An 18,034-nucleotide genomic window follows, 5' to 3' on the forward strand; every position below is an offset into this window, starting at 1 on the left:
ACACCTGGGACAGGTGAGATAACACACCTGGGACAGGTAAACACACCTGAGCAACCCTGAACAGGTGAGAGGGGAAAACACCTGGGACAGGTAACACACACCTGAGATACACCTGAGCAACCCTGAGCAGGTGAGGGGGGAAAATACACCTGGGACAGGTGAGATAACACACCTGAGACAGGTGAGATAACACATCTGAGACAGGTAACACACACCTGGGACAGGTGAGATAACACAACTGAGCAACCCTGAACAGGTGAGGGAAAAACACACCTGAGATACACCTGGGACAGGTAAACACATCTGGGATACACCTGCGACGCACCTGAGCAACTCTGAGCAGGTGAGAGAAAAAAAACACCTGAGACAGGTAACACACACCTGAGACAGGTAAACACACCTGGGACAGGTGAGATAACACAGCTGAGCAACTGAGAAAAACACCTGAGGTACCTGAGATATACCTGGGGGAGTTAAAAACAGACTTGAGCAACCCTGAACAGGTGGGATAACACATCTGGGGACAGGTGAGACACACCTGAGGGGGTAAAAACACACCTGAGCAACCCTGAGCAACCTTGAGTAGGTGAGGGGAAAATACACCTGAGCAACCCTGAACAGGTGAGAGAAAAACACACCTGGGGACAGGTAACACACCTGAGCAACCCTGAGCAGGTGAGAGGAGAAAATACACTTGGGAGAGGTAACACACCTGGGGCAGGTAAACACACCTGAGCAACCCTGGACAGGTGAGGGGGGAAAACATACTTGGGACAGGTGAGATACACCTGAGACAGGTAACACACACCTAGGACAGGTGAGATACACCTGAGACAGGTAACACACACCTAGGACAGGTGAGATGCATCTGAGCACCCCTGAACAGGTGAGAGAAAAACATCTGAGACAGGTAAATACACTTGAGCAACCCTGAGTAGGTGAGGGGAAACACACCTGGGACAGGTGAGATACAGCTGAGCAACCCTGAGCAGGTGAGAGAAAAACACACCTGGGACAGGTAACACACCTGGGGGGATAAAAGCACACCTGGGACACACCTGAGCAACCCTGAACAGGTGAGAGACACACCTGGGGACAGGCGAGATACACCTGAGATGCACCTGAGCGTAAAAACAGACCTGAGCAACCCTGAACAGGTGAGGGGGGAAAAACACACCTGGGACAGGTGAGATAACAGAACTGAGCAACCTTAAACAGGTGAGAGGAAAATACACCTGGGACACCTGAGATGCACTTGGGGACAGGTGAGATAACAGACCTGAGACAGGTGAGATAACACACCTGAGGGTAAAAACACACCTGAGCAACCCTGAGCAGGTGAGAGAAAAACACACCTGGGACAGGTAACACACACCTGGGGACAGGTAACACACACCTGGGACACACCTGGACAGGTAACACACACCTGGGACAGGTAACACACACCTGGGGACAGGTAACACACACCTGGGACAGGTAACACACACCTGGGACAGGTAACACACCTGGGACAGGTAACACACACCTGGGACAGGTAACACACCTGGGACAGGTAACACACACCTGGGACACACCTGGGACAGGTAACACACACCTGGGATACACCTGGGACAGGTAACACACACCTGGGACACACCTGGGACAGGTAACACACACCTGGGACAGGTAACACACACCTGGGACAGGTAACACACCTGGGACAGGTAACACACCTGGGGACAGGTAACACACACCTGGGACAGGTAACACACACCTGGGACAGGTAACACACCTGGGGACAGGTAACACACAGCTGGGACAGGTAACACACACCTGGGACAGGTAACACACCTGGGACAGGTAACACACACCTGGGACACACCTGGGACAGGTAACACACACCTGGGACAGGTAACACACACCTGGGACAGGTAACACACCTGGGACAGGTAACACACCTGGGGACAGGTAACACACAGCTGGGACAGGTAACACACACCTGGGACAGGTAACACACACCTGGGGACAGGTAACACACCTGGGGTGATTTTTGGGGTGAATTTTGGTTCATTTTGGGTCAGTTTTGGTTCATTTTGGGTCCATTTTTGGGTCAATTTTGGATGATTTTGGGTTGATTTTGGTTCATTTTTGGGTCGATTTTGGGTTCATTTTGGGTCAATTTTTGGGTTAAATTTGGTTCATTTTGGGTCAATTTTGGGTGATTTTTGGGGTGATTTTGGGATCATTTTTGGGTTGAGTTTGGGTGATTTCGGGTTCATTTTTGGTGACTTTTGGTTTCATTCTTGGGTTGATTTGGGGTCATTTTTGGGGTCATTTTTGAGTTAATTTTGTGTTGACTTTTGGGTTAATTTGAGGGGATTTTGGTTCATTTTGGGTCCATTTTTGGGGTGATTTTGGTTCATTTTGGGTCCTTTTTTGGGGTGATTTTTGAGATAATTTTGGGTCGATTTCAGGTCATTTTTGAGTTCATTTCTGGGGTGATTTTTGTGGTGATTCTGGGTTCATTTGAGGTTCATTTCTGGTTTCATTTTGGGTCGATTTTGGTTCATTTTGGGTCCATTTTTGGATTATTTTTGTGGTGATTTTGGGTTAATTTAGGTTCTTTTCTGGGTTCATTTTGGGTTAATTTTGAGTCCATTTTGGTTCATTTTGGGTCATTTTGGGTCCATTTTTGGGGTGATTTTGGGTTAATTTTAGCTTCCTTTCAGGGTTGATTTTGGGTTGATTTTGATTCATTTTGGTTGATTTTGGGTCCATTTTTGTCATTTTTGGGATCATTTTTTGGGTGATTTTGGGTCCATTTTAGGGTGATTTTTGTGTTGATTTTGGGTTAATTTCTGGTTCATTTCTGGGTTTATTTTGGGTTAATTTTGGTTCATTTTGGGTTCATTTTTGGGTGATTTTTATGTTGATTTTGGGTTGATTTTGGTTCATTTTGGGTCCATTTTTGGATAATTTTTGGGTTCATTTTGGGTCGATTTTGGTCGATTTTGGGATCATTTTTAGGATTATTTTTGGGGTGATTTTGGGTTCATTTTGGGTTTATTTTAGATTCATTTCTGGGTTAATTTTGGTTCATTTTGGGTCCATTTTTGGTGAATTTTGGGGATCATTTCTGGGTTAATTTTGGGTTAATTTTAGGTTTATTTCTGGGTTAATTTTGGTTCATTTTGGCTCCATTTTTGGGGTGAATTTTGAGGTAATTTTTGGTTAATTTTAATTTCATTTTGAGTCATTTTGGGTCGATTTTGAGTCGATTTTTGGGTTGATTTTGGGTGGTTTCGGCTCCATTTTTGGGGTGATTTTTGTGTTAATCTTGAGTTAATTTCAGGTTCATTTCTGAGTTAATTTTGAGTTAGTTTTGAGTTCATTTTGGGATCATTTTTGAGTCGATTTTGGTTCATTTTTGCTCCATTTTTGGGGTGAATTTTGAGATAATTTTGGGTCGATTTCAGGTCATTTTTGGGGTGATTTTTGTGTTGATCCTGTGTTAATTTCAGGTTCATTTTGAGTCGATTTTGGGTTAATTTTGGTTCATTTTTGGTTCATTTTGGGTTCACTTTTGTGATTTTTTTCCCCCCAGCCGTTCCGCGTCCGCGGCTGCGTCCTGACCCTGGTGGAGCGGATGGACGAGGAGTTCACCAAGATCATGCAGAACACCGACCCCCACTCCCAGGGTGAGCCCAGATGTGGGGCCCAGATCCAGATGTGGGGCTGGGACACAAAAATTCCCAAAAAAATCCCCAAAAAATTGGGCCAAAAATGTGAATTTTTGGCGCTTTTTTTGCCATTTTTTGCTGTTTTCTTGACTTTTTTGGTGAATTTTGGGCATTTTTGTCCCAAGTATTTGGGGTTGGGATCCAGATGTGGGACCCAGATCCAGATGTGCGGCTGGGGAACAAAGAATCACCAAAAAAACCAAAAAATCCCAAAAAAAAATCGGGCAAAAAATGTGACTTTTTGGCTTTTTTTTGTGAATTTTTGGCATTTTTTGCCATTTTTTGGCCGATTTTGGGTGTTTTTGCCTCAAATTTTGGGGGTTTTATGAATTTGGGATCCAGATGTGGGGCCCAGATCCAGATGTGGGGCTGGGACACAAAAATTCCCAAAAAAAATCCCCAAAAAAATCGACCCAAAAGTGAATTTTTGGCTTTTTTTTTGCCATTTTTTGGCCAATTTTGGGCATTTGTGTCCCAAATTTTGGGGTTTCTTCTGAGTTTGGGATCCAGATGTGGGGGCTGAGATCCAGATGTGGGGCTGGGACACAAAAATTCCCAAAAACCAAAAAAATCCCCCAAAAAATTGGCTGAAAATGTGAATTTTTAAAATTTTTTTTGGTGAATTTTTGCCATTTTTTTGCTGAATTTTGGTCATTTTTACCCCAAATTTTGGAGGTTGGGATCCAGATGTGGGGCCCAGATCCAGCTGTGGGGCTGGGACACAAAAATTCCTAAAGAATCCTGAAAAATCCGCCAAAAGATCGACCAAAAATGTGAATTTTTTGTTATTTTTTGCTATTTTTTGGTGAATTTTGGTCGGTTTTGCCCCAAAGTTTGGGGAGTTTTTGCTGCTCAGGTGAGCTCAGGTGAGCTCAGGTAACTCAGGTGAGTCCTTGGAGCACCTGAGGGATCCAAAATCTTACTTGGGTTAAAATTTTTGGGGTTTTTTGGATGTTTTTGGGGATTTTTGGGTGTTTTTTGGGGATTTTGAGTCCTTACCTGTAGGACAGGTGACCTCAGGTGTGATCCCAGCTCACCTGGAGAATTTAAAGGATTCAAATTCTGATCTGGGACTCCCCTGGCTGGATTTTCAGGTGGATTTTTTTGGTTTTTGGGGAGTTTTATGAGCTCAGGTGTGCCCAGGTGAGCCCAGGTAACTCAGGTGAGTCCTTGAAACACCTGAAGGATCCAAATCCTCACCTGGAGCTCACTTGGCTGGATTTTCACGGGGATTTTTTCATTTCTATGTGGTTTTAACGAACTCAGGTGAGCTCAGGTGTGCCCAGGTAACTCAGGTGAGTCCTTGAAGCACCTGAAGGATCCAAATCCTCACCTGGGGCTCACCTGGGAGTTCCTAGAGCACACCTGGGGCTCACCTGGCTGGATTTTCACAGGGATTTTTTCACTTTTCTGGGATTTTTATGAGCTCAGGTGTGCCCAGGTGTGCCCAGGTAACTCAGGTGAGGCCTTGAAACACCTGAGGCATCCAAATCCTGATCTGAGACTCACCTGGGGCTCACCTGGCTGGATTTTCACGGGGATTTTTTTACTTTCCTGGGATTTTGATGAACTCAGGTGAGGTCAGGTGTGTCCCAGGTAACTCAGGTGAGTCCTTGGACTCAAATCCTCACCTGGAGCTCACCTGGCTGGATTTTTCTGGGGAATTTTTTGGCTTCTTGGAATTTTTATGAGCCCAGGTGTGCTCAGGTGTGCCCAGGTAACTCAGGTGAGTCTTTGAAACACCTGAAGGATCCAAATCCTCGCCTGGAGCTCACCTGGCTGGATTTTCACTGGGATTTTTTCATTTCTATGTGGTTTTAATGAACTCAGGGGGAGCCCAGGTGTGCCCAGGTGAGTTCAGGTGTGTCCCTGGTAACTCAGGTGAGTCTTTGGACCAAAATCCTCACCTGGGCCTCACCTGAAGCACACCTGAGGCTCACCTGGCTGGATTTTCATGGGGATTTTTTCACTCTGCTGAGGTTTTTATGAGCCCAGGTGAACTCAGGTGGTCCCAGGTGAGTTCAGGTGTGTGCCAGGTAACTCAGGTGAGTCCCTGGAGCACCTGAAGGACCCAAACCTGGGGCTCACTTGGAATCACCTGAGGCTCACCTGGCTGGATTTTCACAGGGATTTTTTCAGTTTTGTGTGGTTTTAATGAACTCAGGTGAGCTCAGGTGAGCCCAGGTGTGTCCAGGTGTGTCTGTAGAACACTGGGAGCACCTGAAGGATCCAAATCCTCACCTGGGGCTCACCTGGCTCGATTTTCATGGGGATTTTTTCACTCTGCTGAGATTTTAATGAACTCAGGTGAGCCCAGGTGAGCCTCAGGTGTGCCCAGGTAACTCAGGTGAGTCCTTGGACTCAAATCCTCACCTGGGGCTCACCTGGCTGGATTTTCCTGGGGATTTTTTCGCTTTCCTGTGATTTTAATGAACTCAGGTGAGCTCAGGTGAGCCCAGGTAACTCAGGTGAGTCCTTGGACTCAGTTCCTCACCTGGGACTCACCTGGGGCTCACCTGGGGCTCACCTGGCTGGATTTTCATGGGGATTTTTTCTCTTTGCTGGGGTTTTATTGCCTCATCTGTCACTCAGGTGTGCCCAGGTGTGCTTAGGTGAGCTCAGGTGTGACCTGGAGCATTTAAAGGATTGAAATCCTGCTCAGGGATTCACCTGGGGCTCACCTGGGGCTCACCTGGCTGGATTTTTACAGGGATTTTTTTGCTTTTCTGGGATTTTTATGAGCTCAAGTGTGCCCAGGTGAGCTCAGGTGTGTCCCAGGTAACTCAGGTGAGTCCTTGGACTCAATTCCTCACCTGGGGCTCACCTGGGGCTCACCTGGCTGGATTTTCACAGGGATTTTTTTCACTTTCTTGTGGTTTTAATGAACTCAGGTGTGCCCAGGTGTGCTCAGGTGTGTCCCAGGTGTGCCCAGGTAACTCAGATGTGATCTCAGAATACCTGAAGGATCCAAATCCTCACCTGGGGCTCACCTGGCTGGATTTTCACGGGAATTTTTTCACTTTGCTGAGGTTTTTGTAAGCCCAGGTGAGCTCAGGTGAGTCCCTGGAGTACCTGAAGGATCCAAATCCTCACCTGGGGCTCACCTGGCTGGATTTTCACGGGGATTTTTTCATTTCTATGTGGTTTTAATGAACTCAGGGGGAGCCCAGGTAACTCAGGTGAGTCTTTGGACTCAAATCCTCACCTGGAGCTCACCTGGCTGGATTTTCATGGGGATTTTTTTTGGTTTCCTGGAATTTTTATGAGCCCAGGTGTGCTCAGGTAACTCAGGAGAGTCCTTGGACTCAATTCCTCACCTGGGGCTCACCTGGCTGGATTTTCACGGGGATTTTTTCAGTTTTCTGTGGTTTTTATGAGCCCAGGTGAACTCAGGTGTGCCCAGGTGAGCTCAGGTGTGTCCCTGGTAACTCAGGTGAGTCTTTAGACCAAAATCCTCACCTGGGGCTCACCTGGGGCTCACCTGGGGCTCACCTGGCTGGATTTTCACGCGGATTTTTTCACTCTGCTGAGATTTTTATGAACTCAGGTGTGCCCAGGTGAGCTCAGGTGTGTCTCTTTCCAGAATACGTGGAGCACCTGAAGGACGAGGCGCGGGTGTGCGCCATCATCGCGCGGCTGCAGCGCTACCTGCAGGGCAAGGGCTCCCCCGAGGAGCTGTGCCGCGTTTACCTGCGCCGCGTCCTCCACACCTACTACAAGTTCGACTACGGCGCCGCCCGCAGGAAGGGCCAGGTGAAGGATGGAGCTGGACAGGTGAAGGAGGGAGCTGGACAGGTGAAGGAGGGGCAGGGGAAGGAGGAGGAGAAGCTGGAGGACGAGCAGAAGGTGAAGGAGGACGCGCAGGTGAAGGAGAACGAGGCGCAGGTGAAGGACGAGGAGGAGGAGGAGGAGGATTCCGAGGCGCTGATGGAGAGGCTGTGCAGGTGAGGGGGGACCTGGGGACACCTGGGGACACCTGGGTGGGGGTGGCGACACACCTGGGCACACCTGGGGACACCTGAGGGGGGTGAGGATGCACCTGGGTACACCTGGGTGGGAGAAATGGGGGTGGGGACACACCTGGGCACACCTGGATGCACCTGGGGGTACCTGGGGACACCTGGGGACACCTGGGTGGGGGTGGGGACTCACCTGGGCACACCTGGGGAAAGCTGGGGGCCCCTGGGGACACCTGGGGACACCTGGGTGAGGTCAGGACACACCTAGGCACACCTGGATACACCTGGGGACACCTGGGGGCACCTTGGATATACCTGGGGGTGCCTGGGGACACCTGGGCACACCTGGCGGCACCTGAGGGGAGTGGGGACTCACCTGGGCACATCTGGGGCACACCTGGGGGCACCTTGGATACACTTGGGATACACCTGGGGGTACCTGGGCACACCTGGGTGGGAGAAATGGGGGTGGGGACTCACCTGGGCACACTTGGGATATACCTGAGCACACCTGGGCACACCTGGATACACCTGGGTGGGGACTCACCTGGGCACACCTGGGATACACCTGGGTGCACCTGGGGCACACCTGGGCACACCTGGGGGCACCTTGGATACACCTGGGATACACTTGGGGGCACCTGGGCACACCTGAGGGGGGTGGGGATTCACCTGGATGGGGTTGGGACTCACCTGGGTACACCTGGGTGAGGGAAATGGGGCTGGGGACACACCTGGGCACACCTGGGTGGGGTCAGGACACACCTGGATAAGGGACACACCTGGATGGGGGTGGGGACTCATCTGGGCACACCTGGGCACACCTGGGGTTGTGGGCACTCACCTGGGCACACCTGGGGACACCTGGGTACACCTGGGCACACCTGAGGGGGGTTGGGACTCACCTGGGCACACCTGGGCACACCTGGGGACACCTGGGGTTGTGGACACTCACCTGGGCACGCCTGGGTGGGAGAAATGGGGGTGGGGACTCACCTGAGTGGGGTCAGGACACACCTGGATGCAGCAGGGACACACCTGGGCACACCTGGATGGGATCTCACCTGTCCAGGTGTGTCTCACCTGTTTTTAGAGCTTTACTTGTCCCTGAAATCTTGGAATTTGGGGGTTTCTATCTCAAAACTTGGGGATTGTTTGGGGTTCTTTTGGTTTGTTCTCACCTGTCCCAGGTGTGCTTTACCTGCCCAGGTGTGTCTCACCTGTTCCAGAAGCTCTCAGGTGTTTTAGGGCCTCACCTGTCCCTGAAATTTCAGGATTTCGGGATTTTTGCCTCAAAACCCGGGGATTTTTTGGTTTTTTTTGTTTTTGCTCACCTGTCCCAGGTGTGTCTCACCTGTGCTCACCTGTCCAGGTGTGTCTTATCTGTCCAGGTGTGTCTCACCTGTTTTTAGAGCTTTACCTGTCCCTGAAATTTCAGGATTTTGGGATTTTTGCCTCAAAACACAGGCAATTTTGGGGTTTTTTTGAGTTTTTTCTCACCTGCCCAGGTGTGTCTCACCTGTGTCTCACCTGTCCAGGTGTACTTTACCTGCCCAGGTGTGTCTCACCTGCTCCAGAAGCTCTCCCCTGTTTTTAGAGCTTTACCTGTCCCTGTAATTTTGGGATTTTGGGTTTTTTGCTTTAAAACCTGGACATTTTCTGGGGTTTTTTGGTTTTTCCTCACCTGTCCCAGGTGTGTCTCACCTGTCCCAGGTGTGTCTCACCTGTGCTCACCCGCCCAGGTTCGTGTACGCCAAGGACCGCACGGACCGGATCCGCACCTGCGCCATCCTGTGCCACATTTACCACCACGCCCTGCACAGCCGCTGGTACCGCGCCCGCGACCTGATGCTGATGTCGCACCTGCAGGACAACATCCAGCACGCCGACCCACCTGTGCAGGTGAGTCTGACACACCTGGGCAGGTGAGACACACACCTGAGAGGGGTTAAACACACCTGGAAGGGGTTACAGATACACCTGTGCAGGTGAGACACACCTGGGCAGGTAAATCACACCTGGGAGAGGTAAAACACATCTGAGGGCGGTTAAACACACCTGCAGGACAACATCCAGCATGCTGACCCACCTGTGCAGGTAAATAACACACTTGGGCAGGTAAATCACACCTGGGCAGGTAAATCATACACCTGGGCAGGTAAATAACACACCTGGGAGAGATAAAACACACCTGGGAGAGGTTACAGATACACCTGGGCAGGTTAAACACACCTGCAGGACAACATCCAGCACGCCAACCCACCTGTGCAGGTGAGTCTGATACACCTGGGCAGGTAAATCACACCTGGGCAGGTAAATCACACCTGGAAGGGGTTAAGCACACCTGGGAGGGGTTACAGATACACCTGGGCAGGTAAATCACACACCTGAGAGAGGTAAAACACACCTGGGAGGGGTTATAGATACACCTGCAGGACAACATCCAGCACGCTGACCCACCTGTGCAGGTAAATAACACACCTGGGCAGGTGAATAACACACCTGGAAGGGGTTAAACACACCTGGGCAGGTAAAACACACCTGGGAGGGGTTAGAGATACACCTGGGCAGGTAAATCACACCTGGGCAGGTAAACCACACCTGGGAGAGGTAAAACACACCTGAGAGGGGTTACAGATACACCTGGGCAGGTAAATCATACACCTGAGAAAGGTAAAGCACACCTGGGAGGGGTTAAACACACCTGCAGGACAACATCCAGCACGCCGACCCTCCTGTGCAGGTAAAAAACACACCTGGGCAGGTAGATCACACACCTGGGCAGGTTAAACACACCTGCAGGACAACATCCAGCACGCCGACCCACCTGTGCAGGTAAATCACACACCTGGAAGGGGTTAAACGCACCTGGGAGGGGTTATAGATACACCTGGGCAGGTAAGTCACACTTCAGCAGGTAAATCACACACCTGAGAGGGGTTAAACACACCTGTACAGGTGAGTCTGATACACCTGGGCAGGTAAAACACACCTGGGCAGGTAAATCACACCTGAGAGAGGTAAAACACACCTGGGCAGGTAAATCACACCTGAGAGAGGTAAAACATATCTGGGAGGGGTTACAGATACACCTGTAGGACAATATCCAGCATGCTGACACACCTGTGCAGGTAAATCACATCTGTGCAGGTGAGTGACACACCTGGGCAGGTAAATCACACCTGGGCAGGTAAATCACACCTGGGCAGGTAAATCACACACCTGAGAGAGGTAAAACACACTTGGGAGGGGTTACAAATACACCTGCAGGACAACATCCAGCACGCCGACCCACCTGTGCAGGTGAGTCTGATACACCTGGGCAGGTAAATCACACCTGGGCAGGTGAGACACACACCTGAGAGAGGTAAAACACACCTGGGAGGGGTTACAGATACACCTGGGCAGGTTAAACACACTGGGGAGGAGTTAAACACACCTGGGCAGGTGAGACACATCTGAGAGAGGTAAAACACACCTGAGTAGGATTGAACACACCTGCAGGACAACATCCAGCACGCTGACCTACCTGTACAGGTGAGTCGGATACACCTGGGCAGGTAAATCACACCTGGGCAGGTAAATCACACTTGGGCAGGTAAATCACACCTGGGAGGGGTTACAGATACACCTGGGCAGGTTAAACACACCTGCAGGACAACATCCAGCACGCTGACCCACCTGTGCAGGTGAGTGACACACCTGGGCAGGTAAATCACACCTGGGCAGGTAAATAATGCGCCTGGGAAAGGTAAAAAACATCTGTGAGGGGTTACAGATACACCTGGGCAGGTTAAACACACCTGCAGGACAGCATCCAGCACGCTGACCCACCTGTGCAGGTGAGTGACACACCTGGGCATGTAAATCACACACCTGGGCAGGTAAATCACACCTGGGCAGGTGATCTGAGTACATGGGGACAGGTGATTCCTGCAAATAAATCACACACCTGGACAGGTGATTTAGGCAGGTAAATGACACACCTGGAGAGGTGATCTGGGCACACCTGGACAGGTGATTCCAGCAAATAAATGACACACCTGGACAGGTGATCTGAGCACACCTGGACGGGTAAATGACACACCTGGATGGGTGATCTTGACCCATATGGACAGGTGATCTGGGCTGGTAAAACACACACCTAGAGAGGTGATCTTAACACACCTGGGCAGGTGATTTGAGCATGTAAATTACACATCTGGACACCTGGTATTGGCACACCTGGACAGGTGATTCCAGTAAATGAATGGTACACCTGGACAGGTGATCTGGGCAGGTAAATGACACACTTGGACAGGTGATCTGAGTCTATACGGACAGGTGATTTAGGCAGGTAATTCACACACCTGGACAGGTGATCTTAACACACCTGGGCAGGTGATTCTGGCAAATAAATCACACACCTGGGCAGGTGATCTGAGCATGTATAGACAGGTGATCTGGGCAGGTAAATGACACACCTGGAGAGGTGATCTTAACACACCTGGACAGGTGATTCCTGCAAATAAATCACACACCTGAACAAGTGATCTGAGCATGTATGGACAGGTGATTTAGGCAGGTAAATGACACACCTGGACAGGTGATTTGAGCACACCTGGACAGGTGATTCCAGCAAATAAATCACACACGTGGGTAGGTGATCTGAGCACATAGAGACAGGTGATTTAGTCAGGTAAATGGCACACTTGGACACTTGGTTTAGACACACCTGGAGAGGTGATCTTGACACACCTGGGCAGTTGATTCACACACCTGTACAGGGAAACGCCATCTTGGAAAACGCCAAATCTGCGACCACGCCAACAAAACCAATGGAGTCAACCCTTCCAGGTGCTCTCACCTGTCCAGGTGACCTCACCTGAGCTCACCTGTCCTTTCAGATCTTATATAATCGAACCATGGTCCAGCTGGGCATCTGCGCCTTCCGTCAGGGCCTGATCAAGGACGCGCACAACGCGCTGCTGGACATCCAATCGTCCGGGCGCGCCAAGGAGCTGCTGGGCCAGGGGCTGCTCCTCAGGAGCCTCCAGGAGCGCAACGCGGAGCAGGAGAAGGTGGAGAAGCGGCGCCAGGTGCCGTTCCACATGCACGTCAACCTGGAGCTGCTGGAGTGCGTTTACCTGGTGGCGGCCATGCTGCTGGAGATCCCCTACATGGCGGCGCACGAGTTCGACGCGCGCCGCAGGATGATCAGCAAGCAGTTCCACCACCAGCTGAGGGTGGGGGAGAGGCAGCCGCTGCTGGGTGAGGAGGGTTGAGTCAAAATTTGGGTGTTTTTGGTGAAAATTTGGGTGTTTTTGGTGAAAATTTGGGAGTTTTGGGTCAAAATGTGAAAATTTTAGGTTGAAATTTGGGCGTTTTTTTCGTTGACGTTCGAGCGTTTTCGGTCTAAGTTTGAGCGTTTTTGATGGGAATTTGGAAGTTTGGGGTTGAGAATTGAAGGTGTTGATTGAGAATTTGAGGGGTTTTGGGTCAAAATTTGGGGTTTTTAGGTGAAAATTTGGTGGTTTTGGGTGAAAATTTGGGGGGATTTGAGTCAAAATTTGGGCGTTTTTCAGTTGACGTTTGAGCGTTTTCTGTCAAAGTTTGAGCTTTTTTAGTGGAAGTTTGAGGGGATTCGGTGGAAATTTGTGGATGTTGATCCAAAATTTGGTGATTTTAGGTTGAAATTTGGGGGTTTTGGGGCAAAATCTGAGGTTTTTAGGTAAAAATTTGGGAGGTTTTGGGTCAAAATTTGTGTTTTTTGTGGTGAAATCTGGGCTTTTCTAGGTTGACGTTCGAGCGTTTTTGGTCAAGGTTTGAGCGTTTTGGGTGGAAATTTGGAGGGTCTGAATGGAAGTTTGGGAGATTTGGATGGAAATTTGGGGATTTTTGGGGAAAGCTTGGAGCTCCTGGAGCTGCTGGAGTGCGTGTACCTGGTGGCGGCCATGCTGCTGGAGATCCCCTACATGGCGGCGCACGAGTTCGACGCGCGCCGCAGGATGATCAGCAAGCAGTTCCACCACCAGCTGAGGGTGGGGGAGAGGCAGCCGCTGCTGGGTGAGGAGATTGAGTCAAAATTTGGGTGTTTCCGGTGAAAATTTGGGATTTTTGGGTCAAAATTTGGGAATTTTAGGTTGAAATTTGGGGATTATGGGGTCGAAATTTGGGCGTTTTTCGGTTGACGTTCGAGCGTTTTCGGTCTAAGTTTGAGCGCTTTTGATGGGAATTTGGAAGTTTGGGGCTGAAATTTGGATCTGTTGATGGGGTTTTAGCTTTAAATTTGAGGTTTTTGGTGAAAATTTGGGATTTTTGGGTCAAAATTTGAGAATTTTAGGTTGAAATTTGGGGATTTGGGGTCAAAATCTGGGCGTTTTTTGGTTGACGTTCGAGCGTTTTCGGTCTAAGTTTGAGCGTTTTTGATGGGAGTTTGGAAGTTTGGGGTTGAGAATTGAAGGTGTTGAATGAGAATTTGATGGGTTTGGGGTCAAAATTTGGGGTTTTTAGGTGAAAATTTGGGGGTTTTGGGTCAAAATTTGGCAATTTTGGGTCCAAATTTGGGTTTTTTGGAGTGAAATTTGGGCACTTCTAGGTTGACGTTCGAGCGTTTTTGGTCAAAGTTTGAGGGGTTTTGGTGGAAGTTTGGAGGTGTTGATCCAAAATTTGGGGGATTTGGATGGAAATTCGGGGATTTTGGGTCAACATTTAGGAGTTTTGGGTCAAAATTTGGGGGATTTTGGGTCAAAATTTGAGGGTTTTGGGTCAAAAATTGTACTTTCTACCCCAAAAAACGCCATTTTTCACCCAAAAAAATCCATTTTTACCTCAAAAAAATGGGAATTTTGGCCCAAAATTCTCATTTTTTGACCCAAAATTTCATCCCCTGTCCCTGGTTCCTCTTGAGTCCATCTTGTACTTCACGGTGCCGCCATCTTGTTTCTGAAAAATTGAGTTTTCAACCCTAAAAAATTCCATTTCTCACCAAAAAAATTCCATTTTTAGTTTCAAAAAATTTGAATTTTTGCCGAAAATCTTTATTTTTTGACTCAAAATTCCATCCTCTGTCCCAACTCCCCCTGAATCCATCTTGGATCTCAAGATTCCGCCATTTTGTTTTTGAAAAAATTGAATTTTCAACCCCAAAAAACGCCATTTTTCACCAAAAAATCCCATTTTTTTCCTACAAAAATGGGAATTTTTTCCCAAAATTCTCTTTTTTTGACCCAAAATTTCATCCTCTGTCCCTGGTTCCTCTTGAGTCCATCTTCTACTTCACGGTGCCGCCATCTTGTTTCTCAAAAATTGAGTTTTCAACCCCAGAAATTCCATTTTTCACCTAAAAAAATGGGGGTTTTTACATAAAAAATTGAATTTTTTGCCCAAAATCCTAATTTTTTGACTCAAAATTTCATCCCCTGTCCCAACTCCCCCTGAATCCATCTTGGATCTCAAGATTCCGCCATTTTGTTTCTCAAAAAATTGAATTTTCAACCCCAAAAAAACGCCATTTTTCACCAAAAAATCCCATTTTTTTCCTACAAAAATGGGAATTTTTGCCCAAAATCCTCAATTTTTTGACCCAAAATTTCGTTTCCTGTCCCTGGTTACTCTTGAGTCCATCTTCTACTTCACGGTGCCGCCATCTTGATTCTCAAAAATTGAGTTTTCAACCCAAAAAATTCAATTTTCCACTTTAAAAAATGGGGATTTTTGCATAAAAAACAGGATTTTTTGCCCAAAATCCTCATTTTTTGATCCAAAATTCCATCCCCTGTCCCAGCTCCCCCAAGTCCATCTTGGACCTCAAGGCTCTGCCATCTTGTTTCCCAAAAATTGAATTTTCAACCCCAAAAAATTCAATTTTCCACTTTAAAAAATGAGAATTTTTGCATAAAAAACAGGATTTTTTGCCCAAAATCCTCATTTTTTGACTCAAAATTTCATCTCCTGTCCCAACTCCCCCTGAATCCATCTTGGACCTCAAGATTCCGCCATTTTGTTTCTCAAAAAATTGAATTTTCAACCCCAAAAACCGCCATTTTTCAGCAAAAAATTCAATTTTTCACCTCAAAAAATGGGAATTTTTGCCCAAAATCCTCATTTTTTGACTCAAAATTTCATCCCCTGTCCCAGCTCCCCCTGAGTCCATCTTGAATTTTGTGGTGCCGCCATCTTGTTTCTCAAAAATTGAATTTTCAACCCCAAAAAATTCAATTTTCCACTTTAAAAAATGGGGATTTTTGCATAAAAAACAGATTTTTTTTTCCCAAAATCCTCATTTTTTGACTCAAAATTCCATCCTCTGTCCCAACTCCCCCTGAATCCATCTTGGATCTCAAGATTCCGCCATTTTGTTTCTCAAAAAATTGAATTTTCAACCCAAAAAACCGCCATTTTTCACCAAAAAATTCAATTTTTTATCTCAAAAAATTGGAATTTTTGCCCAAAATCCTCATTTTTTGACCCAAAATTCCATCCCCCGTGCCAGGCCCCCCCGAGTCCATGCGGGAACACGTGGTGGCCGCCTCCAAGGCCATGAAAACCGGGGACTGGCGGCGCTGCCATCGCTTCGTGGTCAACGAGAAAATGAACGGCAAAGTTTGGGATCTGTTCCCCGAGGCCGACCAGGTGCGCGCCATGCTCGTCAGGTGAGGAGAAAATTGAAAAATTTGGGAAAATTTGGGGGGATTTGGGATTTTTGGGGATTTTTTGGGATTTTTTGGAGATTTTTCGGGAATTTTTTGGGATTTTTTAGGGATTTTTTGGGGATTTTTGGGGATTTTTTTGGGGTTTTTTGGGATTTTTTGGGGGGATTTTTTTGGGATTTTTATTTTTTATTTTTGGGAAATTTTGGGGGGTTTTTTGGGATTTTTTTGGGGGTTTTTTGGGATTTTTATTTTTTATTTTTGGGGATTTTTTGGGGGTTTTTTGGGGGATTTTTTTGGGATTTTTTGGGATTTTTGGGGGATTTTTTGGGATTTTTTGGGGATTTTTTGGGGATTTTTTCGGATTTTTTGGGGATTTTTTGGGCATTTTTTTGGGATTTTTGGGGATTTTTTGGGGATTTTTTGAGGATTTTTTTCAGATTTTTTGGGATTTTTTGGGGATTTTTTGGGGAATTTGGGGATTTTTTTGGGATTTTTTTGGATTTTTTTAGGGGATTTTTTGGGGGGATTTTTTGAGGAACATTTGGGGGATTTCTGGGGATTTTGGGGGATTTTTTTAGGAAATTTTTGGGGATTTTTTTGGGGTTTTTTTGGAGTTTTTGGGGATTTTTTTATTTTTTTGGAATTTTTTGGGGAATTTTTTTTGGGAATTTTTTTGGATTTTTGAGGGATTTTTGGGGGATTTTTGGGGGATTTTTTGGGATTTTTTTTGGGATTTTTGAGGAATTTTTTGGGATTTTTGGTGAATTTTGGGGAATTTTCTGGGGATATTTTGGAGATTTTTTGGGGATTTTTTGGGGATTTTTATTTTTTATTTTTGAGGATTTTTGGGGGGATTTTTTGGGGGGTTTTTTTGGAATTTTTTGGGGAATTTTTGGGGATATTTTTGGATTTTTTGGGGATTTTTATTTTTTATTTTTGGGGATTTTTTGGGGATATTTTGGGGATTTTGGGGATTTTTTTGAGATTTTTTGGGACTTTTTGGAATTTTTTTGGGATTTTTTGGGGATTTTTTGGTGAATTTTGGGATTTTTTTGGAGATTTTTTGGGATTTTTTGGGGGATTTTTTAAAGATTTTTGGGGGATTTTTTTGGGGATTTTTTTGGAGATTTTTTTGGATTTTTTGGGAATTTTGGGGGGATTTTTTGGGCATTTTTGGGCATTTTTTGGGCATTTTTTTGGGATTTTTTGGGCATTTTTTTGGGATTTTTTTGCGATTTTTTTTCAGATTTTTGGGGATTTTTTCAGAATTTTTTGGGATTCTTTTAGGAATTTTTTTTTTTATTTTTGGGGATTTTTTGGGGATTTTTTTGGGATTTTTTTGGGATTTTTTGGGTGTAACTCAGATGTTTTTTGTGTCCCCACAGGAAGATCCAGGAGGAATCTCTGCGCACCTACCTGTTCACCTACAGCAGCGTCTACGACTCCATCAGGTGAGACCTGCCAGGGAAAATAAAATAAATTTAATTTAAAATAAATTGAATTACTTTAAAATAAATCTGAGTGAAATTGAAACAAAATAAGTTTAAATTAAAATAAAATAAAATAAAATTAAAATTAAAATTTAAGTAGGTTTAAATTGAAATAAAATAAATTTGAATTGAATCAAACCAAAATAAATTTAAATTGAATTACAATAAAATAAATTTTTATGAAGCTAAAGCAAAATAAATTTAAACAAAATAAATTTAAATTAAAAATAAAA

At 46.6% G+C, this 18,034-nt stretch overlaps 1 protein-coding gene across 2 annotated transcripts in view; it reads left to right on the top strand.

The window, feature by feature from the left end:
* Positions 1-18,034, top strand: part of LOC117010261 (eukaryotic translation initiation factor 3 subunit C-like) — a 42,558-nt gene that overhangs the window by 19,349 nt on the left and 5,175 nt on the right. Inside the window, exons 14-20 of one of the 2 annotated variants that reach the window (XM_033084554.2) lie at positions 3,584-3,677; positions 7,303-7,663; positions 9,421-9,580; positions 12,565-12,780; positions 13,576-13,723; positions 16,152-16,311; positions 17,697-17,762. In XM_033084554.2, coding sequence (XP_032940445.1) covers positions 3,584-3,677; positions 7,303-7,663; positions 9,421-9,580; positions 12,565-12,780; positions 13,576-13,723; positions 16,152-16,311; positions 17,697-17,762 — 1,205 coding nt within the window. Of the gene's footprint in view, positions 1-3,583; positions 3,678-7,302; positions 7,664-9,420; positions 9,581-12,564; positions 12,929-13,575; positions 13,724-16,151; positions 16,312-17,696; positions 17,763-18,034 lie in introns of both variants that reach the window. The other variant, XM_033084556.2, reaches the window with a different exon arrangement.

This window comes from Catharus ustulatus, chromosome 40, assembly GCF_009819885.2.
Source record: "Catharus ustulatus isolate bCatUst1 chromosome 40, bCatUst1.pri.v2, whole genome shotgun sequence".
NCBI classification, from domain to species: Eukaryota; Metazoa; Chordata; class Aves; order Passeriformes; family Turdidae; genus Catharus; species Catharus ustulatus.